This window comes from Echiichthys vipera (genome assembly GCF_963691815.1).
Source record: "Echiichthys vipera genome assembly, chromosome: 6".
NCBI classification, from domain to species: domain Eukaryota; kingdom Metazoa; phylum Chordata; class Actinopteri; order Perciformes; family Trachinidae; genus Echiichthys; species Echiichthys vipera.
The window spans coordinates 8,614,968-8,636,332 of NC_139831.1; the positions used below are offsets into that span (position 1 = coordinate 8,614,968).

The 21,365-nt window shown below is 41.5% G+C and overlaps 1 protein-coding gene across 2 annotated transcripts in view; it reads left to right on the forward strand.

Annotated features, from left to right (window-relative positions):
- The first annotated feature begins 204 nt into the window (after window positions 1-204).
- The window catches only part of fgf13a (fibroblast growth factor 13a), a 96,088-nt gene continuing 74,927 nt past the window's right edge, over window positions 205-21,365 (forward strand). Inside the window, exons 1-2 of one of the 2 annotated variants that reach the window (XM_083914682.1) lie at window positions 205-446; window positions 2,347-2,509. In XM_083914682.1, the coding sequence (XP_083770808.1) occupies window positions 2,461-2,509 (49 nt within the window). In that variant the 5' untranslated portion in view covers window positions 205-446; window positions 2,347-2,460. The remainder of the gene's footprint in view (window positions 447-2,346; window positions 2,510-21,365) is intronic. The other variant, XM_083914683.1, reaches the window with a different exon arrangement.

Below are 21,365 nucleotides of genomic sequence, written 5' to 3' on the forward strand. Positions count from 1 at the left end.
GTGTTTTTAAACCGGAATGATTTGACCAGACAGAGCCATTTGAAAAAGGCTTCACTGTGCCTTACGTGTCTCAGGAAGATTCGAGCATGTGAAAAAAAGTTTGAAAGGAGTCCGGTTTCTTCTAAAAATAGCCACTACATAGATCTTGTGACCCTCAACCTGCAGGTCTTTTCCCCTCTGCTGCCACTGAGTGCTTACTGACCTGCAGGGCAGATGTGACATAAAGTCGGCCAAAACCAGGACTTCTGAATGACAGCTGATACAATTAATTATCAGAGTTATAATTATTGTAGTGATCTCTAAGAGTGGATAAGGAGGGCCTGAAAACAATTTGGATTTTGGACCGTAAGCGAAGCTCATTTACCATTTGGAAGTGGACCGTTTAATGTGAGTCCAAGTGAAGGATGAGGTGTACCTTTTAGGCTTCATCTTTACAGGTTTTAAAGGTAAGGAGCTTTGAAATGAAACGGATTATACCAACGTGTACAGAATGTCTTCGGGATTAGTAAAGGTTTTCGAAAGACAACTTTTTGTTCGGTGCAGACATTTCTATAAGAACTGTTCACAGTGAGATCTGTAGACAATCCATGGCAAACAGCACAATGTTTTGTTGACTTTTTTAAAGCTCACAAATGAAATTCAATTGACCTCTGTTACTGGGCTGATGATATTAATCTTTTGGGCCAAATATTGCAAAACTTGGGCAAATAAAACGTAAATTCTTTTGCCTGGTGAAATGCACCAAAGGTTGATTATGAAAATATGATTTTTTTGTGAATTTGGTGAACCAACCCTTTAAAGAGTGGCCAATTGCAAGCTAACAGATTGGTGCAGGAGGATCTGAACCCCTCTTGTTATGGAATATAAAGTCAGGATTGTTTTTAACAAGATGAAAAAAAAAATGTGATAAACATGTCTTTCATTCTTGGGCTTAAAGAGGTGTCAAGTTTTAGAAACAGGCACAAGAGGACCTTCTGTGGTGTCACAAAATGTTTGTTTATTTATTTTGAAAACAATAATAATAATGCACCTGTCATATGGTTATTTCTATCGTTTTTAAATGTAGTTTAAGAGTAAAATGGAGTAGCCTATGTGTTATGTTTAAAGGTGAACACACTTTTGTTAAGGTGGGTATTGCCATGTAAACCCTATCAATTGTCCCACCATGGTCAGTGGAAAACTTTTCACTTAGATGCAGTGATTTAAGTGATCTTGTTCTGCACAACTATAGGCTATTAGTGGATATCACATGCAACAAATGTCTTATAAACTTAGTGGAGAACACATGTTTTACAGACTGGGCCTGTGGACAGTAACATTATTGGATAGTATTTCACTGAAGTATTTCAATCCTAATGCAATTTCTGCAAGTTTTCCCGTTACGAACCTCTACATTAATTAGCTTCCGATTTCTTTCTATACTTCCATGCTCCTTTTTCTATATGACACGACTCACTCATTTTATAAAGTCCAAGACCTCAGATCATGTAAGAGGTAAATGCGCAAGCTGCATGTGAATGGGATGACGCATAGCTCCGCAAAGGCAGCTGATTGAGAGCAGCAACAGCAAGATGGTGTGCACCATGCAGCACAACCTCCTGCTTTAATTCTTCACCACGTCGACAACACAGCTCACACACTGACTGCGTCCACGGATGGGGCTCGTTTTCATCTCAGCGGTGCCACTGAAGTCAAAATAACAAATGTCCACGGTGTGAATTGGCGCTGTAACGGGGGGAGCGCTCTCACGTTGTGTATCCTGTTGATTCTGCCTGCCGAGCGTTTAGAGGAGCAGAGCTCGTCAGTAGGAAAAAGCCTCAGACAAGAAAAACCTGGTCGCTCAAGATACACTGGATGACATACTCCCCCCTGGAGCTTTGCACATGGACGATTCAGTGTTTTGACCTCTATTTCTTTATTTCCAACGTTGATTTTAGACCTCTGGAGAGACAACAACCTGCGCGTCATTTCTCAGCCTTTTGCTCCTCTCCTTTGTCACAGAAGAGCAGGTCGTGATTTTTGTATCCAACTAACGGGATTCATGGTGGGGGCATTTCCTTTCATCAATGTGCATTGATGTAGCAGAAAACGTGGAGGAGATAAGGTAGGTTAAAGCGTGCGCTTAAGACCCTGGGAAGGCTGTGATACACTCACCGAGAAGCTTGGTGTTTATTGAAATCTCTTTGTTGTGTGAGTGTGTTTAGACATCATCAATAGTTGGATGTTTCCACTGATACACAATTGCAGTAGCGACCATGGTCCATTGTCTTATTTATGGCCCCGCTTTAACACTAAACGCTGCTGTTATGGAAGGCTGTCTGATGATGAATATGCCTCTCTTCACAGAAGCCTTATCTCAGCACCTGGAACCTCGGCTAAGGGTTTCATTGAGGACAGTCAGCAATTGGAAGGATTTCGGTTCTTGTCTAAATCGGGAATTACACATCCAAACTGGGATCTATGAGCGGCAAAGTGGCGAAGCCTAAAGAAGACAAGGATGCTTCCAAGGGTAAGAGGCGAGCCTTGCCATGCACGCACTGCTTTACGTCCAATTCACAGGTTTTAACGCGACCATGCAGCGATCCCACCCCCTACATGGTGCTCCAATCCCCCCTTTAAGGTTAGACTGAGAACAATAGCAACCACTGGATGGTGAGCCTGACATTCCCAGCACGGTGCATGTGGATGTTGCTGAGATCTGAGCAGTCGCTATAGGCCTACACGCTGCACAATGTGTGTCTTTGAGATCACATGCTTTACTCGCATGGACTTGGTGATCGTGTGTACAGAGAGACAACATGAGGCAAAGCGAAGAGACAAAAAGCGACATTGCATGCGACAGTGTCACAGACGAATAAGCGAATAAGAATAAAGAAATGTTTGAATTAAAAGTAAACATTATGACGCTGGAATGATGACAGAAGAAACCCTAGTAGCGTCACTGGCATCCTGTTGAAATGTCCCTTTGTGTTTCTCGCTCGCGCCATATCCGCATACTGATTCGCACATTCCCATCACATCTGTGCAACCGTGAAGTGTGGAGCCTTAAAGGTCTCGTAGCCTGAGTTTATCACCTATGACTGTGGCGCAAAAAAATGATCTCATCTCAGATGAAAGGAAGTAAACTGCCTCCATTGCCATGGACACGGAGCGGAGACAGGGTTGCCAGAGAAACCTGGCGGGACTAATCATTGTAACCACTCCATCACCGGGGGATGTGCACTACACTTTACGCACTGGCACACACATTACTGCGCCCTTGTCTCAGTGCTCATATTTCTAATAAACAATTACAAAAATCAATAAATGAATCAATGGTTAACAATGACGTAGTTTCATTGCGTCAGTAGATGTAGTTTATTTCCAGATCTACGCAATAAGCAGCATCCATGACTTTCTATAACCTAGAATTATGGCCAATGAATAAACATGTTTTTTTTCCCTGAGTATAATATAATAACACGTGGCTGCTTGCCCGCTGCAGCCTGTCTGTTTATTTACAGAAGCTATAGCAATTCAATTGGATACCCTTGTTTCAGGTTCCCGCTCTGTTTAATGCTCACAACAAATCAATAAACCTAATTGGCTTATTTTGGCAGCACTGCTACAACAAGTGATGACGTGGCCCGTTGTTATTACTATTAATGGTACATACAGTCATGGTGACACCCTTACACAGTAGCCTGTATGCAGAGACCTACCCATATTTCATTCATAGGCCATTGTGAGTTATTTTCTCCCGAATTACTAGTAGCTTAGAGGCCAGTTATTAATAAACAATGAACTATAATGAATATTTACGTCATCATAGCCTACTATACTGAAAATACTGCACTACACTCAGTAGGAATATATAACCTGTTGGTTGATCATATAGCTTTAAAAAAATGCAAGACCGAAACATGTTTTTTCAGCTATATGTATATCTTTACAGAATAGCCTTAGTTTGATGTATATCTTCCTTTTAATGATAATGGTGATGCACTTTAGGGATGAAGGGTAACCATTTTAATGATAAACAGTGTTAAAATTGCCAACGGTATTACGTTTAAATTATCATTAAAACCGTGTTTGATTACTACTCACAGTTAATAATTTCCCCCTGGGATTATTAAAGTATTTCTGTTTCTGATTAATACTGTCCAGCATCAACCAAAGTTGGCAACAGTCACCCAGATGCAAGATGGGTTTGTTTTTAGTCAATTAAAGGCAGGCGACGACAGCGCTACAGCCGTTTCCTGCCTTCTAAAGCCTCTTTCACACAGCCTGTTCATTGTGGGGCCGTTGTGCCTTTATTACTACCTGATGTCTGTGTGAAAGGCACAGAGAAGAAAAGGGGGGGGGGGGGGGGGCAAAGCAGAGGTAGTCACAGAGACACAACAGTGTCGAGCCGATGTCTGTGTGATTGGGAAAGCCAGCAGGGCGTAACAGTACAGATGCGCGAGTCAACCCACAGGTAGGTCACAAAGTGACAAAGTGTAGCCTAAGTTATTAATATCTTACAGAAACATTGCGTACTATAGTCCACTGTCTGTTCCCCTCTACTTTTCTCACCATTCCTCTCTCAAACACACACACATGGGTGCTGTGGTGCTGCAGTATATCTCTGTCCTTCTCTCTACTGACAATTGTGCTACTATAACATATAAAGTTGGCAGTTTGTGGGTCGGGTCAGCTTCACGCGGTCGATTTATGGTAGAGAACAGATAACATGCACTAGATGCAGCCGTCTCTTTTGCTTAAGGAATGCTGGCATTCTGTGTAAAATCACATCTGGTTTTATGCCGCCTCGCTGGGTCCGTGCAAAATACCAAAAAGCCAGCGTTTCTTCATTGTGGCACTGTTGCGGAATTTCTGCGTGAATCTGAAGTGCGGTTGTATGGCTGTATTTTTTTATTTTTTTTTATAATGACTAAGTCCTGAGACACACCTGATCGGAGATGGTCACCCAATTATTTATGTAGAAAGATCCATCTCTAATGCATCTACTGTACCTCTACATGAATCCGTCCATCAGACTTCAACATCAATTTTAGAGATGACAACAGTTATTTTGTGTAATCTATCATGATCATTTTGAAAAATACTTTACCTACCCTGGGACTGCAGAGTGAATCTCTAAATCTGGAACACAAGCGCTCCTCTCTTTATAAAGTATGTTATTCATGCTTAATTGTTCTTAGTGCCTAACATGGAACAAAACTAACTTATAAAGCTAAAACCAAACAAACACAATGGCAGTTAAAGGAAAAGGGTATATGATACGCATGTCATGCTGACAATACAGCGGGCAAAATATGCTCAAAAGAATTGATTTCAAGATGAACCTCCACAGCAACTTTCCCTCTCATCTCCCGCTGAAAATCAATGGCATGTGTGAATGGCTGACTCATTTAAGCCCTAGGGCAGAACCATCTCCCAAACTCTCAGATGAGATAAAAAAAAACATCTTTCACTTTAACCAAGAATGCTCAACAGAGCGTGGTCTAGGTGTATAGATACAAAGCAGCAAGCCAAACGCTGGGGTGGCTCTGCTGCCTTCCAAAAAAAACAAAACTGCGGTTCATTATCCGCATCACTGAGAGGGTCACTTGATGCCAGCCGCACTCCATCAGAGACTTGAATGGCACAAGAGCGGGGAATTGCACAGGGGGGAGATCAGTACTGACCCTGCCAACGTTGGCAGCCACCTGTCCCACAAATTATTTTAGGGAAACAGTCCATTAAAGTCGGAACCACCTGCCATCTCCACAGCTTTTTTACCGCAAGCTGTTGGCCGACAGAAGCTTCTAACTGCTCTGCTTATTCAGAACTGAAGTTTCCCCCAGATTCCCCCATTTCCTCTCATCTACCCTCATCATTTTTCTTTTTTCCCAGAGCATCTTAGCTATTTCCGCTAATGAACCAGGCTGCTAAAATTACATATGAATGTAATGTAATCATTATTATATGAGCTTACTATGGTGCTTTCAGTTTCACCCGGTAGAGCGTGCGCTGCATGTAGGCTAAGTCCTTAGCAGTGGTCTGGGTTCAAATCCAACCCATGGCCCTTTGCTGCATGTTATCCCCTGTCTTTCCCCCTGTTCCTGTCATTCTCCAGTTGATCTATAATAAAGGCCATAAAAGCCATGAAGATAATCTAAAAATAATTACTTACCCTGTGTTTTCCTGAGGAAATGTTTTTCTTGCATACATCCACAGTGAACGAAGAATCCAAAAACTGAAAGAAATCATAGTTCTTTGTTCATCGTGGCATGCAAGAATAACAAATGTTTCTTAAATAATTCAAGGTAACATGAGGATAGTCCTTTTTGTACAAATGGTCATTCTGAGGGGGTAAGTATACCTTTAAAACTGTGCAGCTCAGGACAAAATCCCCTTTTTGTCACTTCAGTTCAGTTTTGTGACAGTAATCTGTTCTTCTCTCCTCTGTGGCTCAGTCAGAGAGGCCATAGTTCATCCCGTTGCAGCACATGTGAAAACACAGAGTATGCAGAGACGGAGAGAGAGACATGGTGGGGTAGAGGGGGGCTCCAATCAACACCAGTGACTCACGTTGTTGGTTTCCCCTGTCCTTGTGAAGCTAAGCTGTGCAGACAAAGTGATGTGTCAAAGCACGACATGCACACTTCAACTTTACAACTTCCCATAGCCTGAAAACTCAGCTAGACAAACCCTGGTTTATACCCATTATGGATTATGCAGACATTTCTACTTCTGCTCATAGTCACCATCATATTTTACATGTTCAGTTTAATAAAGCCAACACGTATAGTTTTATGATCACGTTTTTACTTCATAAATGCCAAAAATCCTGTGCGCAAAGAACTTCGACCGCACATCTGTCACTCCCCTCACACTTCATCACAGTGAAGTACATTGATAGACTCCACTCTTGGGTGTGAGTGTCAGCCAGTAGATTCATATCCGCCTAATATTGCAGGTCCGAGCCGGGCAGCAGGCATAAGTCTTGCATATTTGCAGGCAGATTAATTCAGCTTGAGGCCAGCCACAGAACTGAATCAATAGATGCCCAGAGAGGAGTTCGGAGCTGCTTCATTAATCACAATGCAGGCAGCTCAGTCCTCCACGGCACTGACGCCTGCTCGAAGCTCATCAGCAAAACTATGTGTCGTCTACAGTGTTGTTGCAATCTTTCTACATGATTACTGGATCTCAGAAAAAGCCCCCTTGAATAGCATGTAGTCAAGTGAGTATTTGGCCATTGTTTAATCATGATGTTTCGTATGTAGTCAATACCTGCACTGCCCGCTTTAGTTGTTCTCTTCCACTGAATGGAGCATGCACTGTGATGGGATTTTTGTTAAGTAGAAGTTACTTGTGCAAGAATATATCTGCATAATAAAATATATTAAAAATGTTTGCAGAGTTACCAAGTCTCTGTTTTTAGCTGTGACCAGCAGTACACGAGCACATCCCACAGTGCATACTTTGACAGGTTACAGCGATACACGTGCATTCACGTCGGTGTTTGTGAGCTCAACTTGCGATGCAGTAGATTTTCGTGTCAGGGGGTCCTCAAATTCTAATCCCAGGGTTTGGAAAATGATTCCAAATAAATCTTAACCACAGCAAGTTCACAGGATTTCCTGCTATTTGACAGGGCCAGCTTAAACATATATTTTTTCTCCAAGATATTATTGCAAAACCCATTTCAGGTTTTTTCCCCCTTCATTTCTATCCTTCTTAGTAACTGTACAATCTAAATAGTGAACTTTTTGGACTACCACTTGACACAACGACTATCTTAACACAGTGCAGTGCATCAAAATTTCCAAATACGAAAGCTGTGAGAGTATGTTCTCTTTCTCTTTAGGTGTTGATTTGACTCAGTGAAAAGTGAAAAGATGCAATTCAGAAAAATACTTCAAAAAGTAATGTTGTGGAAGTGGATTCTTCAATAAAGATCAACAAACAGGATCAGCTTTTTCTCCGTGGTTTATTTTGCCAAAGCATTTTCTTCTGCAGACAAAAATATGTTCATCCCTGCGTCCTCACAAAGTTAGAGTCTAGCAGGAATGACCACGAGCCAAATCATGCCCAGGGGAAGAGACAGGACACGAATAGCCTTGGTTGGGTGACGTCTTTTGACCAAACAAAAACATGCCTTAGTTATTACAATTCTGAACATTCTGAACCTCTATCATCACAAGGTCTCTAACACAGGGTGCAGATGCACAAATATGCCAATATATCATCATGAGTTAGCTATTTGCATTATCCATTAAGAAGGTGAGACAGAAGAGACACTGAACTGTGTCTGACCTGACAAAACTATGATTATGAATTACAAATATCCAAAATTCCCACAACAGTAAATAAAAAGTAAAAGTACTAAATGACATTCTTATATTCCCTACAATTTATTCAAGTGAACTAAAACATTTTGTCATATGAAACTGCTGGGGTTTGTGAGGACACGTTCCTCTGGAAGTATTTGTGGTGTCAGTGTGGTGGAGTTGTTGCCTGTCACTTTATTTCTTGGTACTGACGCAGATCTGGTCACACTGCCTGGAGGAAACTTATTCGCCTCACATCAGAGATCTGCCACTCTCCATCGCCGGCTTGCAGGCGGATCACTGTTTGGGAATGTTGAGAGCCCCTCTCTTCAATTCCTCTGTCAGTTCAGATTTCTGAATGACACAGGGCGCCCTGTGTCTGGTGCATTGGTTTCTGATTCTCGGTCTGCTGTGTTCTCTGGGATTTTGTACAATTTGTTTGTTTGAAAACAAAGTTGTGTTCTTTTAAGTAAGTCAACCACATCATTGGAGTTGGTTGTGCCAAAGTCTAAAGTGCTCAGTTATTCATCAATTAACGGTGATATATATCCGCTAACATGGTCAGGCAAAACACATTTCTAATCCTATTAATTTCTCTTGACTTTGGAATGGAATCACGCTCTGTCTTTCGTCATCACTGCCAGAAGCATTCTGTCCTTAAAATCTCTAAATACCTGACTGTTCTGGTGCATTAGTCAGCTCGCTGCGAGTAATCCGCAGAGCTTCATGTCGTCTGAGGTGAATGGCTTTGAGAGGTGTCCCTTCAGCGCCTGCTGAGACATGCATGACTCTGGTTTTAATTTGCCAGGCCACCGAACCAGTAAAGAAATGTCACTGGTAGAGATAGATTTTATTGATACCCATGACATTATCTATTCTGCTGATTTGTCCGATTCTTTATCAATTCCCTGATTGATTCCTGAGCAATTCAGTCAATCAGAGCATGCAAGCGGAGTGGCGTGGGGAGAAGCTCAAAGCATTTCTGAGCTGCTCTACTCAATATCGCTCCATGCTGAACTAGATTTCACCCTGCTCAACTCAAATCACTCACCACTCCCTCGAAAAAAAAGAGAAAAAACTGTGTTGTATTTATCAGATGAACAGCACCTAATGCGAGGGAGCTCCGTTGATCTGCATGTACTGCCGTGCTGCAATAATACAGAGACCAGTTCGGGCGTGCTTCCATCTCATGGTTTGAGTAGCACCAGAGCGAATTGGAGCAGGAGATATAGGGGACACCCCAACTTTTTAAAAAATCAGTTCTGCGCTCCATAAAAAATCCTTGCACTCCATGCTCACTCTCAAAGTAAAATGATCATTTTACAGACCTTTACAAGCTGCACTGTTGTCATCTTTCTTTGTGAAATGAGCCACACATTGGACCAATTCTGTGTCTCCACTATGACTCATTGTTGCAAGTTTCCAGCAGTGTTTGAGCAGAAGTTTGACATCATTTTTTTTCAATGCACAACTATCAGAAAAACGTGCCTGTATTGATAAAAGATATTCATAAACTATGAGGCATATCATTCGAGTGAATCGGACATTTGGAACCGCTTCCTGATGTTTATCCCTATTCACTGGGGTGCCCGGTTACCTGCATAGTGTTTCTCTTCTTCAGGGTTGTTCTCACCCATCATTTTTATTCTTGTCATTTCTTGATGTGGTAATACTCCCCTTGGTAGGCATTAAACTGCTCATGTCATCTGGCTTCCTCTCTAAATGTTGTCACTCAGAGGGACTAAAGGGTTTAATCCTCGTTAACAAAATGGCCATGAATGTTAAAACATCTGGCTCTCTGCTGAATCTCCCTGCTCTTTCGCAAACATTGGACTACACAGACCCAGCAGTAGATGTGGTATGTGTAATATTACAAACCAGCCATCTAAAAATGTGTTTTCAAGAGTGCATTAGTGAATGTGTAGCCGGGAGGGACACTATAATGCCATGCCGATCCCTATGTTATAACAAACTGATTCACAAAACATAATTTTGAATCGATTGAATGCAATGTATTTTCTTTCAACAATGAGTTTTATAGATTTAGTTTTAAGTGTGTAGCACTAAAATGGATTTTATTGCAGCCAAACACTAACTTGGCACTGTAATCTAATCCTTTTCTCTCTATAGGCTTGTTTCAGAATTTCCTGAGGCCAACTGATGTTGAACATTACTCATGATGAAAATATAATTTCTGCACTTGAATTCTTTCATCTAAATAATGGAGTGCAGATCACAACTCTGTCTAGTAGGTGTGGCATTAACTATAACCTGTGGATTTTGGATTACTGACATTTTACTTTCTAGTTAATTCCATTTTAAGATAATCCCTCGTAATTGCGGTTGTGTGTCAAACTGCCCAGACAACATTAAATGCCTCTCCACATGGCCAGAACACTGAACACACAGAACAGAGGGTTGACTGTGCGTTTCATAATATTTTCAAAACTATGCCAAATAAGGCTTTACTGTACACCGAGCAACCCTTTCCTAAATACGCTAATACCTAAAAAGCAGAAGTTTGAGGCTTCATCTGGTAGAGGAGGACATGACATTTGTACCATGGATTTTGGACAAAGATGACATCAGAAAATGTTTCTTTATCCCGTCTGCTTTCCACTGCTGCTCTGAAGAGGGAGCACACTTTAATGATGTCGCCTGGTTTAATCGTATACAGGAGATGACAAATGGCAAAGTGAATACCTTCGCCAGGCGCGTGACAATCCAACTCTGAGTGCTAATGGGCTCACCGTAGATCAAATGCTTTTAGTCCATCGGAGACGAAGGAAAGAGCTCATCTGTTCAACTGAGCATGTGGCAGCACTGACTCATTTGTCTGTGAGCCTTCACACCACCCTGAGCTCACTTTCACATTGTGTACAGTATGTGCACACATGCATTTCTACTGGAGCTGAATACCACAGATGTCTTCTTCTCTTATCTCACCTCTGAAGGTCTGAACAATTTCAAGTGGTTATTTTTCTAACTGTCCTTTGAGAAAATGTCACATCGTGCTCTAGACTAGAAAAATATGTTTTGCAAAACATATTTCAAAAACCTAGAAATTAAACCCGGATTTATTAACTATTGGAGGTTTTGAGGGCACAAAGGGAAGGTTAGAGAAGTAATTACAGTGTTCCAAGGTCACCGTAGAAGCTACAAATTGCTGTTGTCATTCAAACTAAACTGCACAGAGCCTGGTGGGTCTGAAGCACCCATAACGTTGAGTATACGATTTAAGAGAGGGTCGTTTTCTGATAAGAGTTTCACCGATGATATACAGTACTTCAGTCATGGTCTCAAAATCATGTAGTGTACAGAGGTTTATGGCCTGCCGGATTCTATATTTTAAATCATGCTCGGGATTAATAGTTGCTCTGGACATGAACTAATTAAAATTGGTGAAAATTATAAAGGGGATTAAGGCGACGTAAGAAAGGGAGGCGATAAGACTGGACCAGTGGTAATAAACAGGCGCTACAGGCTGGAACAGAAGAGATCTGGGAGACTGCGTCTAACTGGCGAGCAGGCCCCTGCGATGCTGGTAACTAATGACTGCCTCTCATTTGAGCAGAATGCAGATTAGTGATTGGCAGTGTCTTAATTTTGAGCAAGGCTGTAATCACTGTAGTGATGATTCACCAAGAAGACACCAGAACAGCAAACCATCAGCTCCTCTGCACACATGCAGAGAATGGTTAACAGGATTACTTGCTTCATGCTCTTCCCCAATCCTGCAGCTCATTTCACCAGCAAGTTACAAACAGGGCCTCACATCAGCTTGCATCAGTGTTCCTCCTCAGCCAGTCTCACTGCCTATGAGAAGAAACGTCAGTGTGGAAAGCAAGGAGGAAGTCCTTAACTGACCTCATGATGGTGTTTTTTAATAGGCTTTTTATGGCTTTATGAGGCCTGACCCATTGTTTGTTGTAACGTATGATGCTCTGGGTATGCGCCGTGTCAAAAACGTCCAACTGTAGTTTAGAAAAAACCCTGGAAAGTGTTGCACATCATTGTGTGAGTGAAGTGTAAGGTAGCAGGAACAAAATAGCAGCCAGGAGTTTCGGTTCATGATGTCCACACTGACAGTGAGCAGAGCAACCGCTTAACAGATGTAATTGTTTTGCACTAATTTTAACGACATTGTGCCGGTGCACAGGCTGTTAGCTGAAACTGCATTTGAATTTCGGTATTCAGTTTGTGCTGCAGTTAATATTTATTATAGACACTGTTAAATGAAAGCTATATATTCTTAAAGCAGTCATAATTTATATGAGCTGGAATGGCTCGGGCCACCTTTTTTATTGCAGCCCCTCTGTAAATTACAGTCATTTGCAACTATTTTGCATTAGAAATGTTGGCCATAAATGTGTGGGAGCAGTATGATGTTCATTGATTTCAGTGTTTTAACCAGGACCACTATGATTTTCCAACCTTTACCAAGTGGTCTTAGTCGCCACAAGGTTATCTTTATTGGCCCAGTAGGGGAAATGTGTTTTGGAGCCAGGGTTCACATAAAAACAGAATACAAAAAGAACAACATCAATGACCCACAACAACACAATATATCACAGAGATACTGCAGGGCAGAGAAATGGAGTACACATGTACAAGAGAGGAAATATGCAAGTAAGCAAGGGAAGTGTGACGAATGCAGCCAGAGTGCTTTGGGCTATTTAGCATATCAAAAGCACTTGGGGTGAAGGGCACATGGAATACCTTAGTCCTCAAACTCAACCTTACTAACATGCAAGTAATGCAGGAATATCCAACCGAAAAACACTGGCAGTGAACATTTACACCAACATTAAGTTAAGTATATAGTTGCTCATGAAAGTCATTTGTATAGGAAATCCGGTTTAGCTTTACTGTGTGACCAGCTGGTGACTTGGGTGGACAACAAGATGTAGTTGGAAGCCGGAGGAAGAGCAATCAATTTGAGTCATTGCTCATTAATTAAGGCCTTGACTGAACTGACCTGGAGGTTAATACTTTTGACCTTATTGATCTCTGGGTGAGTCAAAAATACCTGTTTCATTAGAATGAAGGTATGAGCAGTCTCTAGTGAGAAGGCAGAGGATTCAGGGAATAGGAGAGTGTTTGTTCGAGATTCCAGGTGTCGTGACTGACGGGTAGGATGAGTCAACACAAACTAAACAAAGGTGTGACGCAGATGACTAATGAAAATGGACATTTGACAGCTGAAAGGCTATTGGGAATATTACATAGACGCCAAGAAGGGGACAAAAGAACTGCACCTACTTTAAAGTCATATATACGCTTTGATTCACATCTTTGGGCCAAGTTTAATGTGTTGAATGACCGACGCACTCAGTATCGGCTTCTCTTGAGCTGGAATATGAACGATGATATATAGCAGAAAGCCATTAGTACCATTCCTCAGAGAAAGCTCATTCATTCAGCATTGATGAGGACAGAGGATAGAAGGTTAATACATTCTGAGCCCAATATTCAACAGGGAGAAGAAGATAAAAGAAGTTCAGATTAAATGGTGGAGGGCTAAAATACAGCATATGAAGTAGTCAATGTCAGCCTCACAAATGAAATGTGGATGTGTGCCTTTATATGTGTTTGTGTTCTTTTTGTAATATTTTAGTACTCACTGTGTGAAAATGATGAAGCAAGTGTTAAATGCGAGGGGCCTTCTGTTTCGAGGATGTGAGAAAGAATGGGGAATAAAGACATTGTTAACATGACTGCTAAATATAGCAACGATCCTTCACTGGTCCCTGAAGCCAATTTTACACAGTCTGGAGCAGTGAACATCGCGGCTGCGCCTGCCTCCTTCTCATCAGGGAGACATCATTTACATAATGAGACGCTGCCACGGCAACAAAGCCCCAATAAGCATGGGAGTCGTCAGTCATGGGGGGATGGATACCAAGGTGCCTTCCTAGCATGCGCTCTTGATGCGCCGGAGGCTGCAGCGTTGTGGGCGCTGCCACACATGTACAAACATTTGCTCGGAGCCTGAGAGAGAGGAATTAGAAAATAAAGGGTTGGAAGGCAAGTGTAAATGGGGGTGGTGTTAGTAGAAGGGTTGGAGGTGTGTGTTTGTGTGTTTGTGGGCACAGTAAACGTGGTATGCACATTACAGAGACATCTGTGGTTTGGTGTATTTTGACACCTGATGTGTATGAGGTGTTTGACAGCACTCTGGCACAATTATTTGTCTTTCAATTTATTCTCTTATTCCTTTGTCTTATTAGTCTTTATTGCTTACAGGGTCTTACAATTGTAGATCCACTCAACTGTATGCTGTTCACTGGGTTCAGATGTTTTTTACGTGATCAGTAGTAATGTTCTTTTTTGTTGGACCTACTTTTCACAGATCGATTTGCAGCAAGATTTAGGCTGTTGCTGTAGTTCCACAAAAGCCTAAACTTACGCAGAGCTTTAGCTTGACTGCAGTGTGATCCAGTTTCCCACCTGACAAACTTTCCTCTTTGTTTTGTCAGATGTCATCAGAGATTCGCCGTGGTGAATGATCACATCATTTTCAAAGTAATTAGAGGAGACAAGTCTCTGCCTACACTGCAGTAGAGAGAGAGAGAGAGCGAGAAAGAGAGAGAGAGAGAGAGAGAGAGAGAGAGAGAGAGAGAGAGAGAGAGAGAGAGAGAGAGAGAGAGAGAGAGAGAGAGAGAGAGAGAGAGAGAGAGAGAGAGAGAGAGAGAGAGAGAGAGAGAGAGAAGCAAAGGGACAACGAGAGAGGGAGTGTGAGAGGGAGTGTGAGAGGGAGTGAGATGGCAGTCAGTGATCTAACAGTAATCCATAACAGCAGAACTGGCTACCATAAAGAAGATGAACAGTGCTGTAGGCGAGATGAAAAGGTTACACGCAATGATGGCAAAACGCCTCAGCTTTGCTTAAAGGTTACAGTGGAAAATTTAGATAGGGACATGTTCCTTCCACAGTACCCATAACAGTTTCCGATTTCTGATTCCAGTTGGATTCTAGTCCACTCTTCAGCAAGTCTCACTTCACAGGAGCAGATGAGCTTCAGCACACCAGGTCTAAATAAAGTAATTAACTCAAAAGTTGTAGCCAATTCTTGGGTTTCTAATCTTTATTCCTTTTTGTTTGATCTTTTGAATGGTCAGTTGTTCTCCCTGCTTCACACAACAGAGGCATCCTTTAAATCTTTCTTTCCACAGACCTTTGTATCCTAGCAACCTTTAAAACATGTCAAACAGTGAAGGAAAGATACTGCAACCCCCAAACAGCAGAGTCTGAGATGGCTCTTGTTTTCACATGATGGCCTCTTCATAAATATCTATGTGTGTGTGTGTGTGTGTGTGTGTGTGTGTGTGCGTGTGTGTGTCTGTGTGTGTGTGTGTGTGTGTGTGTGTGTGTGTTTTCTCTCTGGTCTGCCAGTGTAGCTCCAGAAATTTACAGGGCTGTCTTTGTATTTGGCTGCACTCTGTAGATCAGAATGGGAGGCATCTGGTGTTTGTTTTTCTTTGGCGTTTGTATTGCGCTGTGCATATATGGATCTATATGCAATCTGTTTGCATTGTGAGTCTTAATCAATTAGTCAACTGACTTGCCTAAAAGATAATACGTTGTAATCCTACCACATCCGGTTTCATGCACTTAAAACATAACATATTCACACTGGCGCATTAATAATTTGTGAAATGTGAACATCTGTAGACACATTTCCACACAATTATAGTGCATGCTCATGTCACTAGTGAAAACATGCACATCCTCTTAAAAAAAGCTAGACATTGATAGACCTCTAAAAGTATCAAACCCTTGAATGTCCTTACTTATACACATCCTTGCTGCTTAAAGCACATTTTGGTATGATTTCACATATTTCGGGAACTAGAAACTGTATTTGGATCCTGTGGGCATTTTTGGTAGGATGAGCAGAATGTGTTGTTAACACTGTGAGGAGGCAGTCCTAACACTTGCTCTAAAATCAGTCATCACAACCATAAAAAAAGAAAAACACTTGCATGGCTCCTTAGCCGTGAGACATTGGAAAGTAAAAAAGAATATTTTTGTCTGTCGGGTCATTGAACTTTATTCATTTCTTTGAACCTCTGGCGGATAGAGAACTTTCCATAACAAGCTTATGGTGCTCAAATCCATCCTGCACCCATCACACAACTTTTTGGATGCAGAGGAAAATGGCTTTAAAGCGTAAACAAAGCAGATGCTTTTACTTTGGTAGTAGATGGACAAAAGTTCTTATCAGCCAAACAAAATGTGGATGTTGTTTTTTCAAATGTATCCATTCATTTATTCATAGTTTCTGCTTATGTTCGGAGTAGGACCCGGAGCAGCGACACATTCTGAAGATTCCAGAAGTGTTGAAGCTTAATGCTTACAACATGTTAATCGAGAAATGCATCAGCTAAATGTGTTGATGGATTGTGTATAGTATGTGTGTGTTGAGGGTTTGTGTGGGTGGGTGCTCAGCGCTCCACTCTGTAAAGCTCTGAGGGACAGATGGCTGCTCGGTTTCATTGCGAGTTGCTCTACCGGTCTCTCATCTTTGGCTCTTGGTCTCTATCCTGTCTTGGCCGTGGCATCATAGTTATAGCCAACCACGCACACACACAGACACAGACACACACAGACACACAGACACACACACACACACACAGTTCCTTTTACCCAGCAGGCTAACCAGGCTGCCTACTCTGCGATAACCGCTAACCCTGCCTCTGAAAGTGACCTGACCCATTCTGCAATCTAAAGCAACAAGCTAATCGCTGCGACAGGCTACTGGCTCAGCAGGTTTTTTCATTAAACTTAATAGCACCACATTACTTTACAAGCACATGGAAATCTATGGAATCGACTTTAACATGACTTTAACTAAAAAGCGTCCACATTACGAGTTGCTCTTCATTACTGCTGTAGTACAATCAAGTGGACTGCCCCCCTTTTTTATAGCCTGTATGTGTTGACATTTTGGCAAATTAGCACCATTAAATGTATGACAAATTAGCTTTTTGTAGCAGTGTACCAATGCACATACAGACAACCATCACAGGATTACTTTGATACTGAAGGAACCTTGAAAAATGTGATAATTCTCAGGCAAGTTCTGCATTATAAGGAGCTTTTTTTCCGATGATTTCTAAGCAGAATTATGGATCCTTAGTTTACAGTGAAGTGACAGTCACTGAGGGTTTAAAGTACCTTAATTGCCTCCGTGAGCTATGTGTTAAAGCCACTCCTGCTGCTTATGACTGCTGACTGTGTTAATGAGCAGGCAAACTCAGCAGGAGAAACTAATAACTAATAAGTTCCTGTTGTTTTTAGAACACCTTCACCTGTCCCTTTCACCTCATGCTCTATCTTTGCCTCATGTCTCTTACCTTTGTCTTAGATGTTTATATCTTGCTGCTACTGCATTCATTTCACTACAGTTTTATGAGTGATCAATGTCTGAATATTCATCTATCATGTGCCTTTGTAAAAGTGTTGGAATCTAAATGAGTATCCTTTTGCACCATCACTATTTTATAATTTCTATTCTGAGTGAAACAGTGAAATTGCATGTTAGAAGGCAGCCCCAGTCCCTGATTAAGTAAATTAGCCACTACCTTAATAATTAGGAACTAATTACCAGAAGATTGCGAGCGCAAATTGAATGAAAGATGTAGTGTGAACTTGCTCTGCGTAAAAATAGCCCTAGTAATCTACAATTTACAGGTAGAGACAGCGGAAAGATGAGAAAAGGGATCCTGAGCTTTTGGTAGATTTGATGACAGCTGCTCCAGCTCTGCTCACCCTTCTCTGAATAACTGAAAACCCTGACGGCTATATATATTTGCATGTGTCTGCAGGTGTGTAAGGGTGAAGAAATGTTTTCTGTTCAATCATCTCTGTATTTGCTCTCCTTTGTAGCAGATTTTGAGACGGATAAAAAGCTGCAGGAAGCACAGCGCTTTTCTCTCTTTGCTCCCAACAGATGAACGCATCCACAAAAGTTCACACACTAATGCACACACACAGGATGTAATACACACACGCACGCACGCACACACACAAAAACAGAGGATAGGTCTTGTCATTGCATACGAAACATTTACAATATATAGCCAATTTGTACTCTCAGAAAGTTAAGTCACACTTAACTTCACACAGTTAGTATAGGAGGATGTTATATTATTAAAAACTCATAAATATCATGTTATTACAGTATAAACAGCTGCATCACTTGTTGGCTTGTTGACACCACATCCAGGAGAGAACCATAAATACAGTCAAAGCTTCAGGAAACAATAATTGTGCGCTCCCCTATAAATGTGAAATCCAAATCTAGCCCAGGCATAATTACAGTGCTGGTGATGTTATGCTTTTCCAACGCTTTTCCAAGTTGAAATTATTAAAGCTGTGTTGCCACCAATTAAGTTGTTTGTCTTTGCAAAGCGATCTCCACGTGCCCACTGCTGCTTATTAATAAGTAGTTGAGTCACAGCACCCTGCCTGCTGATTGAAGGGAAGATGAAAGTAGGAAAATGGAAGAAAAATGACCCGATGGTGGCTGCTTTTCTAACAGGCAGAGCTGAGGCTGTCGTACACGTTACTGAATCATACCAGTTTGGGCTTGTTAACAGGCAGTTGTGTGGGTGCTCTCAAGGTTCCTTTGAAAGTTATAAATTCAATTGAGAGACACTGAAGTTTAAGGAGAAGCTGAGCTGCGCTGTTGCATATTGAAGTATTATTCATTAGAATGATACAAGTAAGATGCTGATACTTTACTCAAAATATTTCTTTTTACTATAAAACACTAATGCCCTGTAAGCTTGAAAAAAAACCTTCAGTAACTGTGGCCTGCTTGAATTTGTGTCAAGTGGTCTGACGTTTTCACAGTGGAAGAATGATCAAAGCATGCTGAAATTTTGATAAAATCTGAAGCATAATATATTTATTTTGGGCTGGCAGTTTTTCAGTCCATGGGGACTTGGGCTTGGGAACCAGAGGGTCAATGGTTCAAGTCCCTGGGACGACCAAATACAGAGTGTTGACTGGTAGCTGAGAGGTGTCAGTTCACCTGTCAATGCCAGTCCTTGCTCTGACGTGTTCCTTTTAATGGATGTTTATAGGTCCTGTTTGCATGTGTGTGTGTAATGTGTATAATAACAAGTGAAAACTTGAATTTTAATTAATAAAGTATGTCTTCTTCTTCGCTGTCCATCTGTGTGCTCAGTATGTTGCAAAGACTCATGGTTATGCCAAAATATGGCTAGCGGGGCTTGAGGAGGCCAATAAAGCGACACTTAAAGAACCGCATTTACTCATATTTTGGCAAAACAATGGCTGGAACATACTGAGCATACAGATGGACAATGAAAAAGTGGATTGTGTTGCAGGAGTCATTTATATGATATTTTTTTACCCCAACTAATTAACTGAATTCAAGCTGACCACAGCTGCAGTTTATAGTGAACAACCAAACTATATAAAGCCATGTTTAATGGTTTTACTGTTTCACACATATTATTGATTTAACTCAACTGTAAAGTCTAGAAAGAATCAGTGTTTTAAATCTATGAGGGTTTTAAGTGAAGAAACACTTTGAAGTGTGTGTCACACCAGCACATATAGACTATATTCTGTATGGTTTAAATGCCCTGAACCCTGAAGTAAGTTTTTGTAGCATATCATTTGTTACTTGAGTGTTTGCTTTTGTTATTAAAAATGACAAGGGGGGGAAGGGGAAGTGCGTAGTAATAGCTAATAGGTAGCTTATCCCTGCTGACCACGTGTTGAGTCTGACTATGATGCCTAGGAAAAGTGACGTCCTAGCTTTTATTTTTGAAGGATAAGCATTTGGACCATACACTGTCGCCTACATAAAGATGGACGACACGTCTCCACTTCCTCCCACTATAATAAAGTGAAGCCAAAATATCACGGATACAGGGGCCGCAATATTGTTATTTTGCAACCAGAGTCTGCGCTGTAGGGTCAAACTCTCTAAGGCAGGGGTGTATGAGCTAGTATAGACCTAATGTCTTTCCCATCTGCTGTGTCTGGGTAGTGTGAGGCTGTTGAGGGGCCCCGTGCTCCTCCATGTCATCTAATACACAACATGGAGGTAGTGAGTAGACAGATAATTTTAGCTTATTCTGAAGACATTACATGTCTGCTTGAATCCATAATCACAGTATGTAAAGACTGTGGGTGTACTGTAAGCAAGTGTCTTGGTGCATATATAAATGAACAATCGCATGCAGATGCATTTTTGTGTTGTAGCGTGAATATTCTAGCGTGAATGAAGTCACAGCGTGTGGTTACACGCAAAATAATCTACACACGCTCATTCTCATTCAAGGTACAGCGACATCCTTCTGATTATGAATAGTAACCTACCATCAAAACAGAATAGGATTTCAAATAATGATCGTTTCACTGATTTCTGAGATTCAATATTTAAGAATTTAGTCAGTGGAAAGGATATCTTACATTTGAAGGCTGAAGAGAAGGTTTCCTGGGCAAGACAGTAAACTGTGTGTAAAAGGATAATGCTAAAGCTAGGTAGTGTCTTTTTCACAAGAAAAAATGCTCAATTGTTCACATGCGGGTAGCACCCACTCTCTGTACACTTCTGATTATCCTCCTTTACGAGGTGTGCAACTGCTAATGTACAGAGTTAACATGGCAGGGGTGCATGCATGCGGTCTTGCAAGGTTACTTCAAGTGACTCCTCTGGCTGGAGGGTTTCTCTCTGTCTCTCTCTCACTCTCCTCCCGCTTCTCTCTGTCTCTCCCACTTTGAAGCGTGCCGTGCTGTAGGATGTGTCTGAGCCAGCAGCAGTCTGAATGCTGATGAATGTCTGCACAGATAACCTGCGACTGATCTCAATGCCTGACTCCCCTCATATTTAACCCCTGTGTAGCTAGGCAAGTCAAAAAAGGAATATATCATTATCAGATCTACAGCAAGCACAGTTTTGGCAAAGGAGTAGCTGCAGTTGGGGCTGATAACGTATTCAAGTGTATTCCAATGAAAGAAACAGAATCATCACTTGTGTTCCCATCCAAAGATTTTTCTATAAGTGATTTAGTAACAAGG